The sequence below is a fragment of the Neolamprologus brichardi genome, chromosome 23 (genome assembly GCF_056152115.1).
Source record: "Neolamprologus brichardi isolate AB-2024 chromosome 23, ASM5615211v1, whole genome shotgun sequence".
Taxonomy (NCBI): domain Eukaryota; kingdom Metazoa; phylum Chordata; class Actinopteri; order Cichliformes; family Cichlidae; genus Neolamprologus; species Neolamprologus brichardi.
Genome location: NC_142125.1, coordinates 18,314,819 through 18,334,114, shown reverse-complemented (window position 1 = coordinate 18,334,114; position 19,296 = coordinate 18,314,819). Strand labels below are relative to the sequence as shown.

The 19,296-nt window shown below is 39.4% G+C and overlaps 1 protein-coding gene across 2 annotated transcripts; it reads left to right on the top strand.

The window, feature by feature from the left end:
* The first annotated feature begins 918 nt into the window (after nucleotides 1-918).
* Nucleotides 919-18,582, top strand: xdh (xanthine dehydrogenase). Of its 2 annotated transcripts, XM_006800372.3 has the most exons (35): nucleotides 920-1,113; nucleotides 2,096-2,153; nucleotides 4,408-4,504; nucleotides 4,658-4,766; nucleotides 5,477-5,603; nucleotides 5,708-5,769; nucleotides 5,848-5,940; nucleotides 6,017-6,097; nucleotides 6,837-6,981; nucleotides 7,096-7,188; nucleotides 7,419-7,570; nucleotides 10,237-10,330; nucleotides 10,713-10,822; nucleotides 10,937-11,121; nucleotides 11,475-11,637; nucleotides 11,721-11,810; nucleotides 11,989-12,158; nucleotides 12,243-12,369; nucleotides 12,441-12,560; nucleotides 13,023-13,119; nucleotides 13,196-13,320; nucleotides 13,426-13,559; nucleotides 13,628-13,715; nucleotides 13,827-13,913; nucleotides 14,001-14,192; nucleotides 14,275-14,420; nucleotides 14,635-14,716; nucleotides 14,814-14,909; nucleotides 15,268-15,471; nucleotides 15,583-15,635; nucleotides 15,717-15,831; nucleotides 16,116-16,181; nucleotides 16,322-16,510; nucleotides 16,597-16,764; nucleotides 17,602-18,582. In XM_006800372.3, the coding sequence occupies exons 1-35, from the start codon at nucleotides 1,015-1,017 to the stop codon at nucleotides 17,650-17,652; spliced, it is 4,068 nt and encodes a 1,355-aa protein (XP_006800435.2). In that variant the 5' UTR covers nucleotides 920-1,014; the 3' UTR covers nucleotides 17,653-18,582. The 2 variants fall into 2 exon arrangements, with proteins under 2 accessions (XP_087691784.1, XP_006800435.2); XM_087835658.1 differs by having other exon boundaries at nucleotides 919-1,113; nucleotides 5,708-5,940.
* Nucleotides 18,583-19,296: the final 714 nt, after the last annotated feature.

Sequence of the window (19,296 nt, the reverse complement as noted above, 5' to 3'; positions counted from 1 at the left end):
TGAGCTGATGGCGATGTAGTGGATTTAAACTCTTAAAAACTGGTGTTATGTTTAAAAAAAACTTTAACTTTAAGAAAATGTTTTTACTGTATTTATTTAATTTTATACCTTTTACTTCTTTTTATTGTTTTGTCAGTATTTATGGTTGAATTATATTCATACTACAAAATATAATTCTTTTCATTATTTATGTACATTTGAATTCTGAGTTTATTATTATGTATTTCATTTTTCCATTTGAGTATGTTAGTATGTTTTCATAGTCATCTGTTTTGTATTTACTTTAATATCATCATTGTTTTATTACATAGATCTTGTTGTTACATATTTTAAATTTGAATAGATTTTCTGGTTTTGTCTCTATTTGAATCACAGTTTGTTTTCTGGCTGTGACCTTCATTGGGGACGACTTTGTTGTAGTTTCCAGTCATTGTTCATTAAAGCTGCTGATAGGCTGTGATTTACCATGATTTTCATGTGTATTTGATGTCAATAGATGTAGTTTGAGGGTTCTGTCAAATGCAAAGATAAATTTTCAGTCTTTATTTCAAGCTAAATAAAAACTGAGCAGGAAGTTGACCTGACAGACTGGAACTCGTGAGCCGCTGTGTCAGCTTGAAATTCGCATAATAGTTATCCAGTAACTAGTATACAGCTATTACACAACTATATACAGGACTGTGACCTTTGACCTCCAGGTATGCTCATAGCTGTGAATAATTGTTCAGAACAGGAACATCTGCAATGTTAGTACTGCAGGTCATTCACACATTTTTATTTATTTTTTTAAGTGAGGGGAAAGAAGTTTCAGACTTTATCAGTTAATCCACACATGACTGATCATGATTTAACGTTTGATTATTGAGCGCGATCGGAACATCTGAGGGATTGCTATGCTCCTGAACGCACCATCAGGTTTTTGTGGGAGGAGAAGGGGGGCTGGACAGGACATACCTCCCTCCAGATAACTGAGCCCACGAGGCTGGATCATTAAAGACCAGAAACACCAGCACCATGGAGAGGGCACAGGAGACCGGCAACATGGGGGACCGGACAGGAACCAAGACCCGGTCTGGGTCTGATGAACTCATCTTCTTTGTTAATGGGAAGAAGGTAAAAATATTCATCTTTTAGCTCATTCGTAGTGACTTTACTGTGATCTCAGTCTGCCTCTGTAACATTTATATCATGCTTAATCCATCTTAACGATAACAAAGATCATGAACACTTAATTATGTAAGAATTTAGACTGCGCTTCAAATTTCAGCTGAATCTCCTGATTTTTTTTTTTTATTGTAATCCAAGTAAGTTGATTCTATCAATATATTTTTTTCACAAATAAAAGAACAAATGAGCAAAAAACTAGTAAAGTAATTAGAAAAAACAACAAAAGTTTGTTCAGCTGAATAAAAAGTTGGGATTTAAAATTGAAGTATTCCAGAATGTGGAACAAAATGCTGGTGAAAGCAAAACATTGATGACTTACAGGCAACACGGTGCATTAAAAACACATAATGACATTCAGTTTGCTTCTGATAAGAAACAAAAAAAACAAAAAAGCTGGTAAAATAAATCATAGTAAGCTGTGAATGTGTAGCTGATACTCAGTGAAAGCTTTAATGTTTCTGAGAGGGACCAAAATGAAAGATTCATTCATTAAAATACATGATTAATTCAAAATATTCAGAATGTTACATTGGTCAGTTATACTACGCTTAAACCAGAGTCCATGCAAGTTTTAGTATATTTTTATTTACTAAAATCTAGACCAACATTTAGTGTTTTATTTCTGATTCAGAATGTTCGATTAATGTAAATTAAGTTTATTTTGACTTTATAGCTGCAGCGTCCTCCTGGTAACTGACTGTTAGTTTGTTTCTGTAAATTTAAACTGGAAGGACATGAGCTGCACTCAGTTTACCTCAGCTGCCATCACTTTTCTGTCTCAGAGCAGTGAATAACTTGTTGATAATTAACTGTAAAACACTGATTTACATGTCCCGGTGACATTTTTCTGTGTATTTAAAGTATTTTTATGTTGATTAAAATGTAGCTTCTTTGTACTCTGAAAGATTGATTTGTGTTTGTGCTGCAGATTGTTGAGAAGAACGCAGACCCTGAGATGACCCTGCTGACATATCTGCGGAGAAAATGTATGATCACACATAAAAACACACACACGTCTGTACAGTGTGTAGTATAATCTATAGAGTAACACATATAGTGTAGTGGTAGATAGACTTTGTCCTCAGTCAGTGGTTTTTTCAAGTTCAAGTTCAGCCTTGTTTTTTTCACTGTGCAGACGGTCCTGTTTATCTTTTTCTGTCACTGGTGATGTTTCCACCTTCAGCCTCGCGCACACTACATGAAGAAAAATAGGAAGAACCCAAAGTAACAACCTAACCCAATAACGCAGCTGTTGATGTGTTTAATATGAATACAGAGGTTTAAATCAGTGGGGTTTTTAAGTGCTGGTTTGGTTTATTGTTTTTCTCATGATGAGTGGCTGCGGGGTCAGTGACCGTCTCTGCAATCCAACAGTCAAAGTCCAGCACTTTCCAGCATTTGGGATTTGTGCCAGAAAGCTTTCCTCTCTCATTTCCTGAGTGTTCATCAGTCGTTTGGATTTCATAATTTATGAAATATTAAACTGTGACTGATGTTTCAGACCGCCCTCACAGCACAGCAGTATCTTTCGTGTCCCACTAGAGGAAATTGAATTCACAGGAACTATTAAACTGCCTTTAATAATAGTAAATAAAAGGAGCTAATTACAGGAAATGAAAGCAATCATACCAAATTGCGCAATATTGTTCACCATTAGATATATGGTAAATGGCCTGTATTTGTATAGCGCTTTACTAGTCCCTAAGGACCCCAAAGCGCTTAACACACCCAGTCACCCACACACTCACACACTATATACCACAAGTGTACAGTTTGTTAGTAATGGGTATAAATATAGAAACATATTCCCAACTTTGATTTTCAGTTCAGTTTATTTAAATTTTATTTATATAGCACAAAATCAGAAGAGTCACCTAAAGCCACTTTATGTTGTCGGGTAAAAATAGAGAGCAAACAGACAACCCAATATGAGGAAGCACTTTGTGACAATAGGAAGGAAAAACTCCCTGTTAACAGCAAGAACCAGTCTCAGGGAGGAACAGCCGCCTGCCGAGACCAGAAAGAGAAATTAAACAGATTCAGAGCATCACACTTTTTAGATGTTACAAAAACATTCCAAGAAATAATCCATCCACAAAGGTTAGTTCAGAAGCTTCTTCTTGCAGTTTGTTGAATTACAGCTATTCACTGAGACTGCTATCTGCAATTTTCTGTTACAACAATATTCTTGTAAATGCTGTGGTTACAAGTTTACGTCCATTATTATTCTATAAATGTTACAATGAGAGCAGCAACAACAGATTTCAGATTATTTAGAACCAAACTAATTTTTTCATTTGTATAGCACTTAGAATAACAGGTTATCCTGGATGCAAATTACCCAATAAAGGGTCTCTAGTGCCTTTTGAAGCACCTGAACCAATTACAGAGCAGCATTTTTAGGTCTATGAGAGTGATTAGAGAGTTGTAAAAAAAACTGAAAACTGTGTTTGATCGGTCCAAATTATTCACTGAAATGATTTCCAGCATATAGAATCATAACATAATCCCATATCAATACAAATACAAAATTCCTCAGCCCTTTCAGCCTGACCTGGCCCTGGATGGAGACGATGATGAAGAAGGCCCTGCTAGCAAGCAGATGGCTTTGGAGCAACAATTATTCTCTGTAAAAATGCTTACAAATGTATGTCAAAGGTGTCCTAAAACTCGGGAAAATGGGATGATGCTCTTGAATATAAGGTTATCTTTGGCACTTTTTTGAGAGTAATCTGTCGCCTAAAAGTAATCATTTATAGTTGTGTTAGTCTTTTCTTAAACCTCACAGAATAGTTTTTAATGTCTAACTCTGAGTTCAGTGTCTAAACCAAATAGCATAATTTTAGTACACACCAGGATCAAAACACATTGCTATTCCTTATATTTGGAAGAACATCATTTTCCCTCTTATTGTGTATTTCCTTTGTATGTTTGTTCTTAAATTTCTTTAAAAGTGGTTTTAAAATGTCTTTTAAAGTCTTAAACTTGACCTGTTTATGGCTGCAGTAGCCTGCCAGTACTTTTATATATCTGTTTATATTCCACACAATGACAAAATGAGTCGAGTATCATGTCATATGAGAACATCTCATCTCAGGGACGTGTTCAGTAACCGTCAGAGTTGCTGATTCAGGTTTTACAGCTGGTCTCTGAGAGCATAACTGTACTCCGACACGCTTCATGACCACATCCAGTGATTTAGTGATTTCACAGTAAAAATGTGTGTGTGTGTGTGTTCAGTGGGTCTAACAGGAACCAAGCTGGGCTGTGCTGAGGGCGGCTGTGGAGCCTGTACTGTAATGCTGTCCAGATACCAAACACACACTAAGCAGCTGCTGTATCCTTACTCTGAATGTGTTTATACATGCGTGTGTTTAAAATGTATGTATGTCGATCAGCTGCGCTCATGTGCTCCATCCATAACAAACTGATTTCACAGCTGCTAAATAAAACATTTGCGAGCATGTGAACAGTCTTTAACTGCATCCAGTCATTACGCCATCAACGCCTGCCTGGCCCCTCTCTGCTCCTTGCACCTCGTGGCCGTGACGACTGTGGAGGGAATCGGCAGTGTGGCGAGGAAGTTGCACCCTGTCCAGGTTAGAAAAAACAACAAAAAAACAACACATACCTGAACACAAAGGAACATAAGGTGTTTCTGTGTTGTGTTTCTGCAACTGAAACAAATCAAAAAATTTAGGTTATTATTTCAAAATTGTTGAAAAGGTTAAGAGACAATGGCAGAAACAAGTTTCCATGGTAACATATTGCCTTAATGACCTGTATTAAAGAGGCATTTGTCGATGTTTGGCCACCGAGGCATTTGTCGATGTTTGGCCACCGAGGCATTTGTCGATGTTTGGCCACCAGGGGGAAGAAATTTTCGCCTACCAGCTGGAAAATGACTTTATTACCTCCTTCTAACAAAGCATTTTTACTCGATTAATTATTTTTATTTATACAAAGTTACTAATGAAGCAACTTTTTCAGGTATTAAATTGTTTTTATTGCAAATATTTAAATGGACTTTAATATAACCTGTAACAATGTGAAACTTTGCAGTTTTCTCTAATAATTCATGGAGGAATTATTTGGTTTTTGGCTGAAATCTGACACCATGCTGTCATCCTCTGGCTAATGCTAGCTAAAACTAGTTTCCTCCCTAATGGAATTGCCGTTGAAGAAAAATGTTGAGGAACCATTACAATGTTTTCCTAAGAAATCTGAGGCTTCAAATGCTGTAAATGCTTGTACATGTATTTACTTTTGTAAATATTTCCCCTAATGGGTGTTTTTTTTTTTCATTCAGGAACGAATTGCAAAGGCTCATGGCTCTCAGTGTGGTTTCTGCACGCCAGGTATCGTCATGTCCATGTACGCCCTGCTGAGGAACAATCCCACACCTAAGATGGCCAATATGGAGGAGGCTTTCCAAGGTCCTGCCAGAGACAGACTGACTTTTGTTGTTTATTGAATAGGGAAAGAAACTAGGTAGCAGTGATCAGACCTGATGTTTCAACACAAGTTATCACATTTTCAGGAAATCTGTGTCGTTGCACTGGATACAGGCCAATACTGGAAGGATACAAGACTTTCACTGTGGTGAGAAGACACCCATGGAGAAGGTTTATTTTTGCCATTACTATGTTGATGACAGTCCGTTTGTGTGTTTTCCTCCAGGAGGGGGGATGCTGTGGAGGGAGGGGGCAGAAAAATGGCTGCTGTATGAGTAATGTGAATGGAGCACAAAATGGTTCAGAGGAGCAAATCAATGTAAGTGATCTTCATTCTTGTTGTTAAAAACTATTGAAGGTATTTGGATGTAAACTGTGTGTATGTTTTTACACAGGAAGCTACGTCTCTTTTTAACCCTGCAGAATTTGCACCCTTTGACCCTACGCAGGAAGTCATCTTTCCTCCTGAACTCATGGTAAATTCACACAAACCCAAGCACACAATCAAGCACAATCACGTTGGGGTAATTTTGGGAAAAAAACAAAGTACCTACTCTAGGTGTAGGAACTTCTGAAAAAAATGCTAGGAGGTCTTGACGTTGATGGGTTAAACCTAAAAAAAACATCAACATCTACCATTTTCCATATGAATGTCTTTTCTTCTTAAGCATCAACCACCTGTGTAAATGTAAATTGACATAATGGAAACAGAATGGCTAAACGGCCAATACGTAGGGCCCTTCATATAAATATTTGTGCCAGCAAAGTCCTGAACTGACCTCCTATATTGCAAAGGTATTTGATATTGTAGTAAAACAGATTTTTCAACTAAATATCTTAAATGCTGAACTCAAACTGAACTTACTAAACATGATTCTCGTCCTCCATACAAATGTGAAAATTATCAGCATACAAGCAAACATAGAACCTTGATTTGATTTGAACATGAGGCCAAGATCCTGAGTGTAGAGAAACAGATGGGTGCATCCAGGTGTAACAGGAAGTTAGTTCTTGAGCTCCGGCTGATTTGATCACTAAACAAAGGCAGGTGAAGCTTCAGATGTGGCTGTGACACATCAAGCTACATTTCCATAAGCACTGTGTGAGCTGTAGTTCCACAGTTTCCCTCCAGTCATTTGTTGAGCTATTGATATGTATAATGAACTGATTTCGCACATTGTGTTTGTCCCTCTCCTTCCACTTTATTCCACCTAGACTCTCTCTAAAGATCAGAAGCCACATTCGCTGTGTTTCCATGGTGAGCGACTGACATGGATGCAGCCTGACAGTCTGGATGAGTTTCTGAATCTGAAATGGAAGCATCCAGATGCCCGTGTGGTGGTGGGAAACACCGAAGTTGGTCAGTCTGGTTCACTCAGATCATTCATTCACTCCTTCATTTCAAAATTAGCACTGATTTACTTAGATAAATACTAACTTACTGACTCATTCACTCTTTCATTTATGCCTTCAGGTGTTGAAGTTAAGTTTAAGAACATGGTTTACCCAGTCATCCTAGCTCCAACCTTCATTCCTGAACTGAGCGCAGTGACTCACACTGAAGATGGTGAGTACAACTCACGTTGATACCACCGCTAATAAACGTTTCCTTCTGATTGCAAATGAATGAATTAAATAAGAAAGTGGAAAGTAAATAAGAAAGCAAACTGGTTCTTATCACTGAAGAGTAAGTGTTAAGAGAACATGTCAGATTGTCTTCTAAATCAAAAAGGTTAAAGGTTGCTGTAGCTCAGCGATGGGAGAAGAAGCAGTGATGAGAAAATCTCTTTGTTTCAGGGATTGTGTTTGGTGCAGCATGCACTCTCAGCCACATGGCGGTGGTGCTGAGGCAGGCAGTGGAAAGTCTTCCTCCTCATAAGACTGAGGTGTTCGCCGCTGTCTTGGAGCAGCTGCGATGGTTTGCTGGAGTGCAGATTCGTAATGTAGCGGTGAGTTACCTGGACTGACTGGTACAAAAGTTGTTTGATTCTAGGACACTAGACCTTTTCCAAGACACAAGTGGGTACTTTGGTGGGGTAAATTTAGGTTCTATGTTATAATCAGTGTTGGGACTAACGCGTTATTAAGAAAACGCGTTACAGTAACTACGTTATTATTGTAGTAACGAGCACGGTAACTAGTTATTATGCCAAAATCAGGAACGCGTTAATCGTTACTGCGATTTAGATAGGCTCGTTATTCGTTACTACGTGTGGCGGCTATCGCGGAGCTTCCACAGATTCAGTAACATTAGCAAGTGGTGGAGGCAGCAGGTGGATGAGGAAAAGGGGAGACAGGAGGAGGAGCAGAGACCCGAGGCGGCCGCCGGTCCGAGTATCAGGAGAACTGAACTTCAGGTAAGAAGTTATGACCTGCAGTCTATCTGGGTCAGATATAAACCAAGTTTAGGTGGAGTTTGTTTTCGTTATGCTGACTTTTTCGTACTGCGTACTAGCTAGCATGACTGGGTTTCTATACAGCCAGGTGGGTGCTATGTTACTGATGTTGAACTTTATTTTATTCATAAGGTTAATTAGTAGAGTTGCCAACCATCCCATAAGAGAAATTATTAGCGTTTCGTATTGAGGTGAAAAGGAACACAGTTTGTCCCGTACATCAGCTAGAGTGGAAAAAGACACAAAGCTGGAGCTGCACAGCTGCCTCTTCTTCTCTCATTCTCTCCCCTCCCTCTCCTGTTTCTTCTTCAATCACGAAACTGATCAATAATCAGCTGATTGGCTTTTCTCTCTTGTTTATTTATCGCCCACTTCGGGTCAGAAAGAAGAAACCAGCGGAGGTCGCGTTAAACAACAGCAGCACGTTTAAGCTTGATCAGCTGTTGTTAGAATTTATTTAATATTAATTTCTAGTATCAGCTGATGTTTGCTGGAGCCACAGCTGTAAAAGCTGCTGGTCATGATGTCGGTTTGGTTATCTGGTGAGAGGGAAACATGAAGATGAAACCAGGAGATGTCCTTACTGAATCATCAGAGCTGAACAGGTGATGGAGAAACAGGTTTACCTTTTAGGTGACATGAATGAAATGAAGGGAAGTTATGAACTGTTTCTGAGAGACAAATAACACCAGGATCCTTTTCTAAGTAGCTGACAGCTGGTAACTGTGCAGGGGCAGGTCTAGTAAAGTTTTGCCAGGGGGGCAGGTATGGCATTAACAGGGAAAGGGGGGCACAAAGAAGTACTTTTCTTTCTTATTCTCATTTAAAATGTCTAGCTTTTAAAAAATTATTATCTGAATCTTACAACAAACGATTGATAGATTGATACATATATACCATCAAAACTGTGTACATCACCGTCACAACAACATTTTTTTTTCATTCAAAGGCTTTATGATTTTTCCTATAATGGTGGGCCGGTCAGTCAAAATGCCCGGGCCAATTTTTTTGTCCCAGTCCAGCCTTGTATGCAGCTCATCTGCAGTCTGGTGTTACCTACATCTTCCTATTCGGAAGGCAGAATTTCCCGAATTCTAAGTACAATCAAAGCACCACGACTGCAGTTTTCGTGTTGGATGTAAAAAGCACACATGACGCTGTGACGTAGGCTAGAATCATGGCGGCGGTCAACAACGGTCCAGGTGTGGGATTTCTCTCGTGGAAATATGCACATTATTTTTCCTTTCTATTGGTAGGTGGCACAGTGCACTTGTGGCAAGTAAGCAAGCTAGAAGACTGGCAAAGTTATGGAAGCAACACATTAACAAGAGAATTCTGAGTAAAACCAAAGTTACTTTCCCTAGTAACTAGTTACTTTGAAAGTAATGAGTAACTTGAAGTAACTGAGTTACTTTTGATAGAAGTAACTAGTAATGTAACTAAGTTACTAATTTAAAGTAACTTACCCAACACTGGTTATAATGGACCTTTTTGAAGAGATACCCAGTGTGCCCAGGCATGAGGGGCCAATGAAGAGTGTAACATCACCAATCAATACACAGAGACAGCTGAAAATGTCAATAATTTCAAAGTTAATTGACATTTTCAATGATACTCTGGTCCAATGACAATTAAGGTTTAGCTTTGCGGGGTTGGGGATTATGGAGTGTTTCAAACAATTATATAATTTCTATGATAGTACAAGAGGTGTGTGAAAACAAGAAAGTACTTTAGGGAGTGGGAACATCCCAATATATGCAGGTTTCATGGGGGAGTTTAGGGTACATACAGAGAGGTAGTAAGAGGTTTGTGGTTGACGCCCTGTAAGAGAAAACATTTCTTCTATGACATACACCAAGTTAGTGGGAAGTTTCATTCGTCTTGGATGTGGCAAAAATATACAGAGCAATTTGCATTCAGTTGCATTTGGACCTTTCCAAGGAAATACCCACAGTAGCATAGTATAAATATACCAGTAAATACACAGAGCTATTTTGTTGTTCACAAGTCCTCAATGACTGGGTATAGAGTAAATTTAGAAGCAAATTTAATCCAGTATGATTTTGAAAAAGGAGTTTTGCTCAACAATAGCTACTGAACCATGCCTATAACTTTAAAGAACACCTTACATCATAAAAACATTACTGTGATATAAAAAGCTGAGACTGTCTTGTTTTCTGTGACATTGTGATAAGACGTGATTGTGTCGTGTTTTTCAGTCTGTCGGTGGAAACATCATGACAGCCAGCCCCATATCGGACCTGAACCCAGTCTTTATGGCAGCCGGCTGCAAGCTCACTCTGGTGGACAAAGGTAACAGCACACACTTTTATTCTGGTTGACATAAGGTGCTGATAAAGATTCAAACTAAACTATCCATTCAAGGTAAACCTCCAGAAAAAACATGAGACAAATCTCATTCAGAGCCTGCCTGAGAATCTGTCTGATTTTAGGTTTTTCTTCAGTCTCACAGTGATCAGGTGACATTTGTCTGATCATCTATCATGTGCCAGGAGCTGCTCACAGGAAATTCAGCTGTTTCCTGGTTACATTTCTCTAAGCTGTAGTTTACGTGTTCATAATAATAACTGTATAAATGTTTGAATAAGAATTACCACTGACAACCAGCTATTTTTGTGGCTTCCATGTGTTTTGTTTTGTTGACCCTCGCTTTTGACCTCTGACTGTCCTTCAGATGGAAGCCGTGAGGTTCAGATGGATGATGGGTTCTTCACAGGTTACAGGAGGACAGCTCTGCAACCTCAACAGATCCTACTCTCAATTCATATCCCATACAGCAAAAAGGTCGAAGCAGTTTTGTTGATGCAATTACTTCCTGTTACATTTAAACCCCTCCAACCATTTCCTGTGACCACCTCACGTGTTCTGTCAGTCAACGACTTTGTTTTCTACCTGCAGACTCAGTTTGTGTCTGCCTACAAACAATCCCCTCGCCGTGAGGATGACATCAGTATCGTCACAGCAGCGATGAGCGTCACCTTCACCCCTGGGACCGATGTTGTTGAGGACCTGAGGCTGAGTTTTGGTGGCATGGCACCGACCACAGTACTGGCTAAGAAGACGGCAAACAGACTGATTGGAAGGTAAGAAGGAGTCAAAGGAAAGAAAGATAAAAATAGAGAAGGGAGGAAGGAAGGAATGGAAGAAAATGGAAATCAGTATACAGGGAAGGAATCAAGAAATTATCAAAAGAAGTGATGATTTAAGAAGAAAGAAAGGAAGGTAGGCAGGAATGATGGGAGGAAGGAAAAATATGAAAGGATGTAAGCACATAGGATGAATGAAAGAAAGTCATTAAGCAGTTAAAGAAGGGAGGAAGTAAAAAAGGGACGAAGGTCAGGATGAACAAAAAAAGAAAGGAAAAGAAAGGAAAGTAACAAAGAAGAAAAATAAGAAGGTAGGATAGAAGGCTGTAAGAATGTTTGGTATCGTACAGGCCGTGGGGAGAGGAGCTTCTAGAGGAGGCTTGCAACTCAATGGCTGAGGAGATGAGCCTGGATCCGTCTGTGCCAGGTGGCATGGTGACATACCGAAGAACTTTAACTCTGAGCCTCTTCTACAAGTTCTACCTGACAGTGCTGCAGAAGCTCGGACTGCAGGTCTGTCTGTTTCCCATCATCAGATTTAAACAACAATTGTCATGTGATTGTTTTTAACAGCATCTCATTGGTCCATCTCTCAGGGGCTAAAGGTGGCCGAGGTCACCTCAGATTGTCTGAGTGCGACTGAAGTGTACCATCCAGAGACGCCATCCAGCGTTCAGATCTACCAGGTACAACAAAGTGTTTTATGTTATTCTTAAATGAATGTCTAAAAAATATTCTAATTTTACAATTTTCTATGAAAATTCAGTGTTTAATTAAAGTAAATATTCATACATATATAATCTCTGGAAATGTAACAGATTGAGATTTATTGTCCATGTATGTATTTCAATTCTCCTCTTGTAGGCCGTGGCAAAGGGGCAGAGCCAGGATGATGTGGTGGGCCGTCCCATAATACACCTGTCGGCCATGAAGCAGGCGACAGGTGAGGCGGTTTACTGCGATGACGTGCCGCTGTACGAGAACGAGCTCTACCTGTCACTCATCACCAGCAGCAAGGCCTACGCTCGAATATTGTAAGACACCTGTAGAAAACACTCCTCTACTACACTCACCTGTCCAACAGACATATGTCATGTGTAACCAGTTATGTGTTACAGGTCTATAGACACGTCAGGTGCTGAGCGTTGCCCTGGTGTCGTCTGCTTCCTGTTTGCTGATGACATCCCCGGCAGTAACACCGCCGGATCTCTCAAATTTGATGAGACTGTCCTTGCTGACGGCGAGGTTTGTTTTCTTCCAACCAATCATCAGGCTTTGTAGGGTTGAGGTTGATATCTCGTCTGTCCTGTGTGCAGGTGACTTGTGTGGGTCATATCATTGGTGCTGTGGTGGCCAAAACTCAGCTTCAAGCTCAGAGAGCCGTCAAAGCCGTGAGGATCGAGTATGAAGAGCGGCAGCCTGTCATAACCATACAGGTGAGAGCTGACACACCTGAGCTGCTATTGACCAATCATTGATGATCTTTGATGGTTATGTATCCAGAGTGAATGCTGATGTAACATTTTTAACATGTCGATGTAATTTGACACTAAAATAAATCTGCTACCATCTTAATTTCTCAATGTAAATTTACATTTAAATAAACAATTAAATTAAATGTAACTTAAATTTACATTATAAAATAAATTTGCACTATTTCATTCTATTCTATGTATTTCAATAATTTCTAGCTTCACTTTTTAAAGCATTTTCTGTTGTGTACTTAGTGTAGAATATAATCTACCTCTAGAATATGTACCTATCTTTTTTATTGCATAAAGTCCAGTAAAATGTTGCAACTTTGTGTGTTTCAGGCAGCTGAGAACCATAAAATAATATTTTTTTAAATTTTTGACTTTTATGTTTAAAATAAAATGTTGTGTTGGTTTGATTGACAGGAGGCCATTGCTACCCAGTCCTTCTATCAGCCAATCAGAACCATACAAAGGGGGGATTTGGAGTTGGGGTTTAAACAGGCTGACCACATCCTGGAGGGTAGGACTGTCGCTGTGACTCTATGTGACTCCTCACTTTTCCAGCTGGCATTAATTTTTGATTTGCTGTCTGTCAGGTGAGATGCACATCGGTGGTCAGGAGCATTTCTACTTGGAGACAAATGTTACTCTGGCTGTTCCCCGAGGAGAAGATGGAGAGATGGAGCTCTTTGTTTCCACCCAGGCACCCACCCATACACAGGTAACTCCAATGCTCCAAAACACAGGTAACAATAGCATAAAAACACATCATTATAAAGCAAAATAAGATGTAATAAATTAACCTATAAGTGTGTCTCTGATTCAGTCTCTGGTGGCAATGGCATTGGGTGTCCCTGCAAACAGGGTGGTGGTCCGCGTGAAGCGGATGGGCGGAGGTTTTGGAGGAAAAGAATCACGGACCACTTTGCTATCCACTGTGGTTGCTGTGGCAGCAAATAAGTAAGTCCATCAATTTTTAAAACCTCAAGAATCTAACATTGGTAAGAATCTGGCTTTCTGTGCTTCAGACTGAAGAGGCCTGTCAGGTGTATGTTGGACAGAGATGAGGACATGCTAATTACTGGAGGAAGACATCCCTTCTATGGTAAATATAAGGTATGAGGAATAGTACTACCATCAGTGTTGGCAGTAGCAGCAGCTATAATACTTATGGCAGTAATTTTATTTTTTGAAGGTAATTTTACTGATACTTTTCTCTTACTGCAGGTTGGGTTTCTAAACTGTGGGAGAGTTGTTGCCCTGGATGTGACATACTATGGTAATGCTGGAAACTCCATGGATCTCTCTCAGGCAGTGAGTATTATTATGAACCACAGACCTTATTCATCTAATTACATGGTATGCTGATAACGCCCTAAAGTTAGCTGTGTATTCAAAAAGATTGTGGAGCGAGCTCTGTTTCACATGGAGAACTCATATAGAGTGCCAAATATACGTGGCCGAGGTTTCCTGTGCCGCACCAACCTGCCGTCCAACACCGCTTTCAGAGGCTTTGGAGGGCCACAGGGTATGATGGTGGCAGAGAGCTGGATGACCGATGTGGCTCAGAGTCTGGGGAAGTTGCCTGAGGAGGTTGGTGGATAACTGAAGTTGGATAAACAACTAAGTCTGGTTAATGAATGGCAGTCCAGTCAGTGTCAACATCCTCCTGTAGGTTCGGCGGTTGAACTTGTATATGAAAGGTGATTCAACTCCATTTAATCAAGTCCTGGACCAGATCACCTTAGACCGCTGCTGGGATGAATGCATGTCACGCTCTGGATACCAGCAACGTCGAATTGCCATTGACCTCTACAACAGGTAAGAGCAACCTATTTAGACCAAAGTTTCAGTACTTTTGAGTGGATAAGAACAAGTTTAGAAACAATTTTAGCAACGCAAAAGGCAATAATTATCCAGTCTGCATAACTTCTAAAAACGTACTTTGTGAGATGAGAGGCAAAAAGGTTTAAGCAAAGAAATAAAAACATAAAACTTACTTTTTCAAAATGATCATTTTCTGTTTTCTGGGCAGACAAAACCGATGGACCAAACGGGGAATTGCTGTTGTTCCTACCAAATTTGGCATCAGCTTCACTGCACTTTTCCTAAACCAGGTCTGATACACAAACAAACAAATATTTTAAGTTTAAACAGTTCCTATTATTCTTTTATCGTGAGCAGCCTTGATTGGTTGTTTTGATTTGTCTTCAGGCTGGAGCTCTGGTTCATATCTACACAGATGGCTCAGTGTTGTTGACTCATGGAGGGACTGAAATGGGACAAGGACTTCACACCAAGATGGTTCAGGTAAAGGACTCCACTCATCTATTTACAATCCACATATTTATTTCAAACATCACATTGGATGTTTGAAATAAATGTACTCTCTCTCTCCTGACCTTTGGTGGAATCACACACAGAAATATTTATTGCCAATTCTTCTTCATAGATAAGGACACTAAACATTAAATAGCCTCTAAAAACTTCATTTGGAGTATCAAACGTTGCCGCTTTTATTAATTTTCTCAAGCACTTTTTAAAAAAATATTTTAAATACCTATGGTCTTTATAAAAACAGCATACAGTTTTTACACTACTGCAATTTAGTGAGAAGCTGGTCAGCCATTCAGAAGCATGCAGAACTGTCTTCGCTGTGTGTTTTCAGGTTGCCAGCAGAGTTCTGGGTATCCCCTCCTCAAAGATCCACATATCAGAGACCAGCACCAACACAGTTCCCAACACCAGTGCAACCGCTGCCTCTGCATCCTCAGACCTCAATGGTGCTGCCTTGAAGAATGCCTGCGAGATCCTGCTGAAACGTCTTGAGCCATTCAAGGCCAAGAATCCCAATGGAACGTGGGAGGACTGGGTAAACAGGGCTAAATTTGTCATAGTACTTTTTTTTTTGGGGGGGGGGGGGTTATTCCCATTAAATATTCATCTTGTAACAGTACTTGGTGTATTTGTGTCTGTTTACCAGGTGAAAGCAGCTTACTTTGACAGAGTCAGCCTCAGTGCAAATGGTTTTTATAAGTGAGTTAACCAAATGAATCATTGATTAACTTCATATTACAACAAAATGAAAGGTTTCACTGTTTCCCTCTTTCTTATCAGGACTCCAGATATTGGTTATGACTTTGAAACAAACTCAGGCAGAGCCTTCAGCTATTTCTCCTACGGAGTGGCCTGTTCAGAGGTGGAGATAGACTGTTTGACCGGATCACATAAGGTCTGCACCAAGTACAGCTACATTTATCTGAGTTCAAACTCTTGAATCAAATGTTTAAAATGTTGATTGGTGGTATCGCACAAGAATCAGCATTAGGTCCCCTAAAATAGAGGTATTACAAAATTGTATGCCTGTAAAATATTACAGTATTCTGCTTAGTTGCTTTCCAATCCGACTAGTCTTTCTGCTCAGCCACAGAACATTTTAAGGAACTTTTTCACAGTTTTTCAATTTTACTGGTAAATTCTGACTTGAGATATTTTCATGACGTATTTGTCTTACAGAACTTGAGTACCACCATAGTGATGGATGTTGGCAACAGCCTCAACCCAGCTATAGATATTGGGCAGGTGAGATATTCAAGTAGTAAATAAATAATTAAATATTATTCATACATACAGACAACTGATGGATTAATGAACCTATAAAAGAAACAAAAAACACATTTTTATGGTACTGATTCGTTCCTCATGCTCATGTCTACATTTAGGTTGAGGGAGCATTCATGCAGGGTCTGGGTCTCTTCACCCTGGAAGAGCTTCATTATTCACCCCAGGGAGTCCTCCTCACTCGGGGTCCTGGTTCTTATAAAATCCCTGCCTTCGGTGACATTCCTACCCAGCTTACGGTCTCGTTGCTTCGTGATGCTCCTAATGACAAGGCCATCTTTGCCTCCAAGGTAAGAATTCTGGTAATGCTCATGACAGTTTAAAAAGTGATGATCCTGGCTCTAACGGACTTATACTTTTTGTTTTCCTTTCCCAGGCTGTAGGTGAGCCTCCTCTCTTCTTGGCATCTTCAGTTTTCTATGCCATCAAAGATGCCATCAGTGCTGCACGGGCAGAGTCAGGGATTACCGGGCCATTTAGATTGGACAGCCCTGCTTCTGCCGAGAGGATCCGCAATGCCTGCAGTGACCGCTTCACTAAACTGGTATGAAAATCTTGTGAAAGATCTGGCTTGACAAATCAGGCATAAAGGTTTAAATTTACGTATTTCCCAAAATTAGGAGAATCAGAAAAACATTGGCTCCATATGAGAGATGAGACAAGCTCCACTGGTAAAGTAGTAAGACCTGCGGTTTTTAATGGTTAATAAGGAACAGTGCAAACAATGTTAATGATTCAGCCAACCCAGTCTAAATTCCCTGAGTGAATAACATTATAGAACAAAGGTTGTTCAACATAAAAGTTTGATACCAGTAATAATTCTGGTAGTTAAAAAATGTAGCAGAATACTTTAAAATGGTCTTAGTGGACACACTCAGTACATAAAAATGAGAGTAATTACATCGTTCATGTTCTCATTGCAGCATAATGCAACTCCAACTTTTAACAAAATACTTTTTGTGATATTCAAGTTTCCATTAGCTTTTATTGTTAGCTTTTATGCCGACGACAGCATCCTGTCCATGACAAAGTTTAGTGAGAATCAGGCCTTGTTACAGCTCTGGATTAACAGTTTTATTTCTTTTCTGCCCAGCTGACTCAAACTGCACTGTTGTCAGATTTGAAGAGATAGAATCCAGATAAACATGCAAAGAAAAAATCAAAAAAAATCAAAAAATCAAAAGTATTTCAGCTTTGTGGGTATAAAAAAGAACGGATGAAACAAATGACAACATTTAGGTTTTAAATTGTGAGATGGTTAAATCTTTTTCATGTCTTTAAAGGAGAAATTGAAAATATGCAGAAAGGTCATTTGGATAAAAGAAACTGAGAGACCTAAAACTGTTTATATTTGAACTTACCAGCTGTTTTTCTATTGCAGTGTCCTCTGGCTGAAGCAGGAACCTTTATCCCCTGGTCTGTTCGGGTGTAGGACGCTCCACTGATGATCAATCAAAAAACCTCAAGAACACATTAAGCCACGTTTAGCCTTGTTACCAGAAAAGCACCTGAAGGACCAAATATTATCCAATTATGACAGGATTAGAATATTAGGATATCCTGGTGTTACTCTAATCATTGTCTACTGATACAACATTAATATGAAAGAATTCAATATTTTTTGTCACACTTTCACTTTAATATTTCAGTTGTAATTTTGTAAATTCTGTATTAATTAAAGGGGACCTTTTCTGCATTTTCTGTTGCAGAGTATATATAATATTGCAGTGTTACAGAGCTAACTTTAGGTCATTATACAGACAAAGCACAGCTCATAGCCAAGAGCTGCTGCACTTCTCCAGGCTTTTATGAGCTGTCCAGTTATTAGAATGTGAGCTTTTCTGTGGGAGGGTTGTTAAAAAAGATAGCCAAAGATAGTTTAGATAGCCACCATGACCTAATTTCCTATTGATTTGGAAAGTCCTGTTGTCAAGCCTCAACATTTTGACCACTATAGTCTTTTTTCAAGCCAGAATTGACCACATTTGGAACAAGAGGGAGAGCTGTACATACACAGATATCTGCTTATAGGTGCTAAATAATGCAATAAAAGTCCTGCAATTAGCAGTTAGCCAAAGAGGTCACACATCGAATAATGCAAACTTTAAGCCTCTGTTAAATTAAACAGGCTAAAAACATGTTTATTTCAATTATAAAGCTGGACATTTTAACATAGGAGTTTATTGGGACTGACTCACTTTTAGAGCCTCACAGGCACATTAGGGGAACTGTAGGTGTTGGCTACACTTTTCAATCCCAGCAACTACGTCTTTGTTTCGCAGAAAAGGTCCAGTTTAAATTCTGACTGCTTTGCTTGAAGTAATTGTTGCAATATGAATGAAATAAACATATTAAACACATCTGTTGGTTTGAATTTTCTTCCTCTGACTCATGTTGTCAAAGTTAACATTCAGTCGTCCAGAGCCACCACTAAAGTCCTGTAAATAAAATGATGCTGCATGTGGTTTAAAACTCAAGAATGAATCTTTCAGGGATTTCAGGGAGCTGAAACATGTTTATCAATGTGACTGAAAGGAAGAACATTGAGTTGACATTTTGCTGACTGCATTAATGATCTGATTGATTGGTCTGAAAGCTGCAGCAGATTGACGTGAAGAGACTAAAGGATTCGTGCAGGTTTGGTTGGTGGTTAGAAAGTGATGGTACAAACACGCGAGCCTCATTCTTCACACACTGACCACACAATTAACATGGTGGTGACTATCAGTGAGTCTGAGCTGCTGTTACACCTGCCTGTGAAGGCCCAGCACACCTCACCCATTAAACACAGCTTGGTTACTTGAAATATTTATATATGTATGTGCACTACAGACACTGTAGTATGACTAAAACTGATTCACCGTCTGAGAGGCTCAACATGGTCTAATGGACAGATTTAGACAAAGAACTTAGACTCAAAGCAGGCTATCAGAGGGGAAAGGAGCAGCACCACACTTAACACTTACCCTGCTACACATAAATGTCCCCCATTATGAGTTTGGCTTGAAGTATTGGCTTCAGAATGTGCCTAAAAGTACTTCATATGCAAAATGTCCATAAGGGTTTATGTTCAAAG

Coding starts and splice junctions, on each gene's coding strand:
- xdh (XM_087835658.1), top strand. CDS start 1,015: ATGGAGAGGGCACAGGAGACCGGCAACATGGGGGACCGGACAGGAACC. Junction 6,098..6,836: donor TCTTTCCTCCTGAACTCATG/GTAAATTCACAC, acceptor TATTCCACCTAG/ACTCTCTCTAAAGATCAGAA. Junction 11,122..11,474: donor GCAAACAGACTGATTGGAAG/GTAAGAAGGAGT, acceptor GGTATCGTACAG/GCCGTGGGGAGAGGAGCTTC.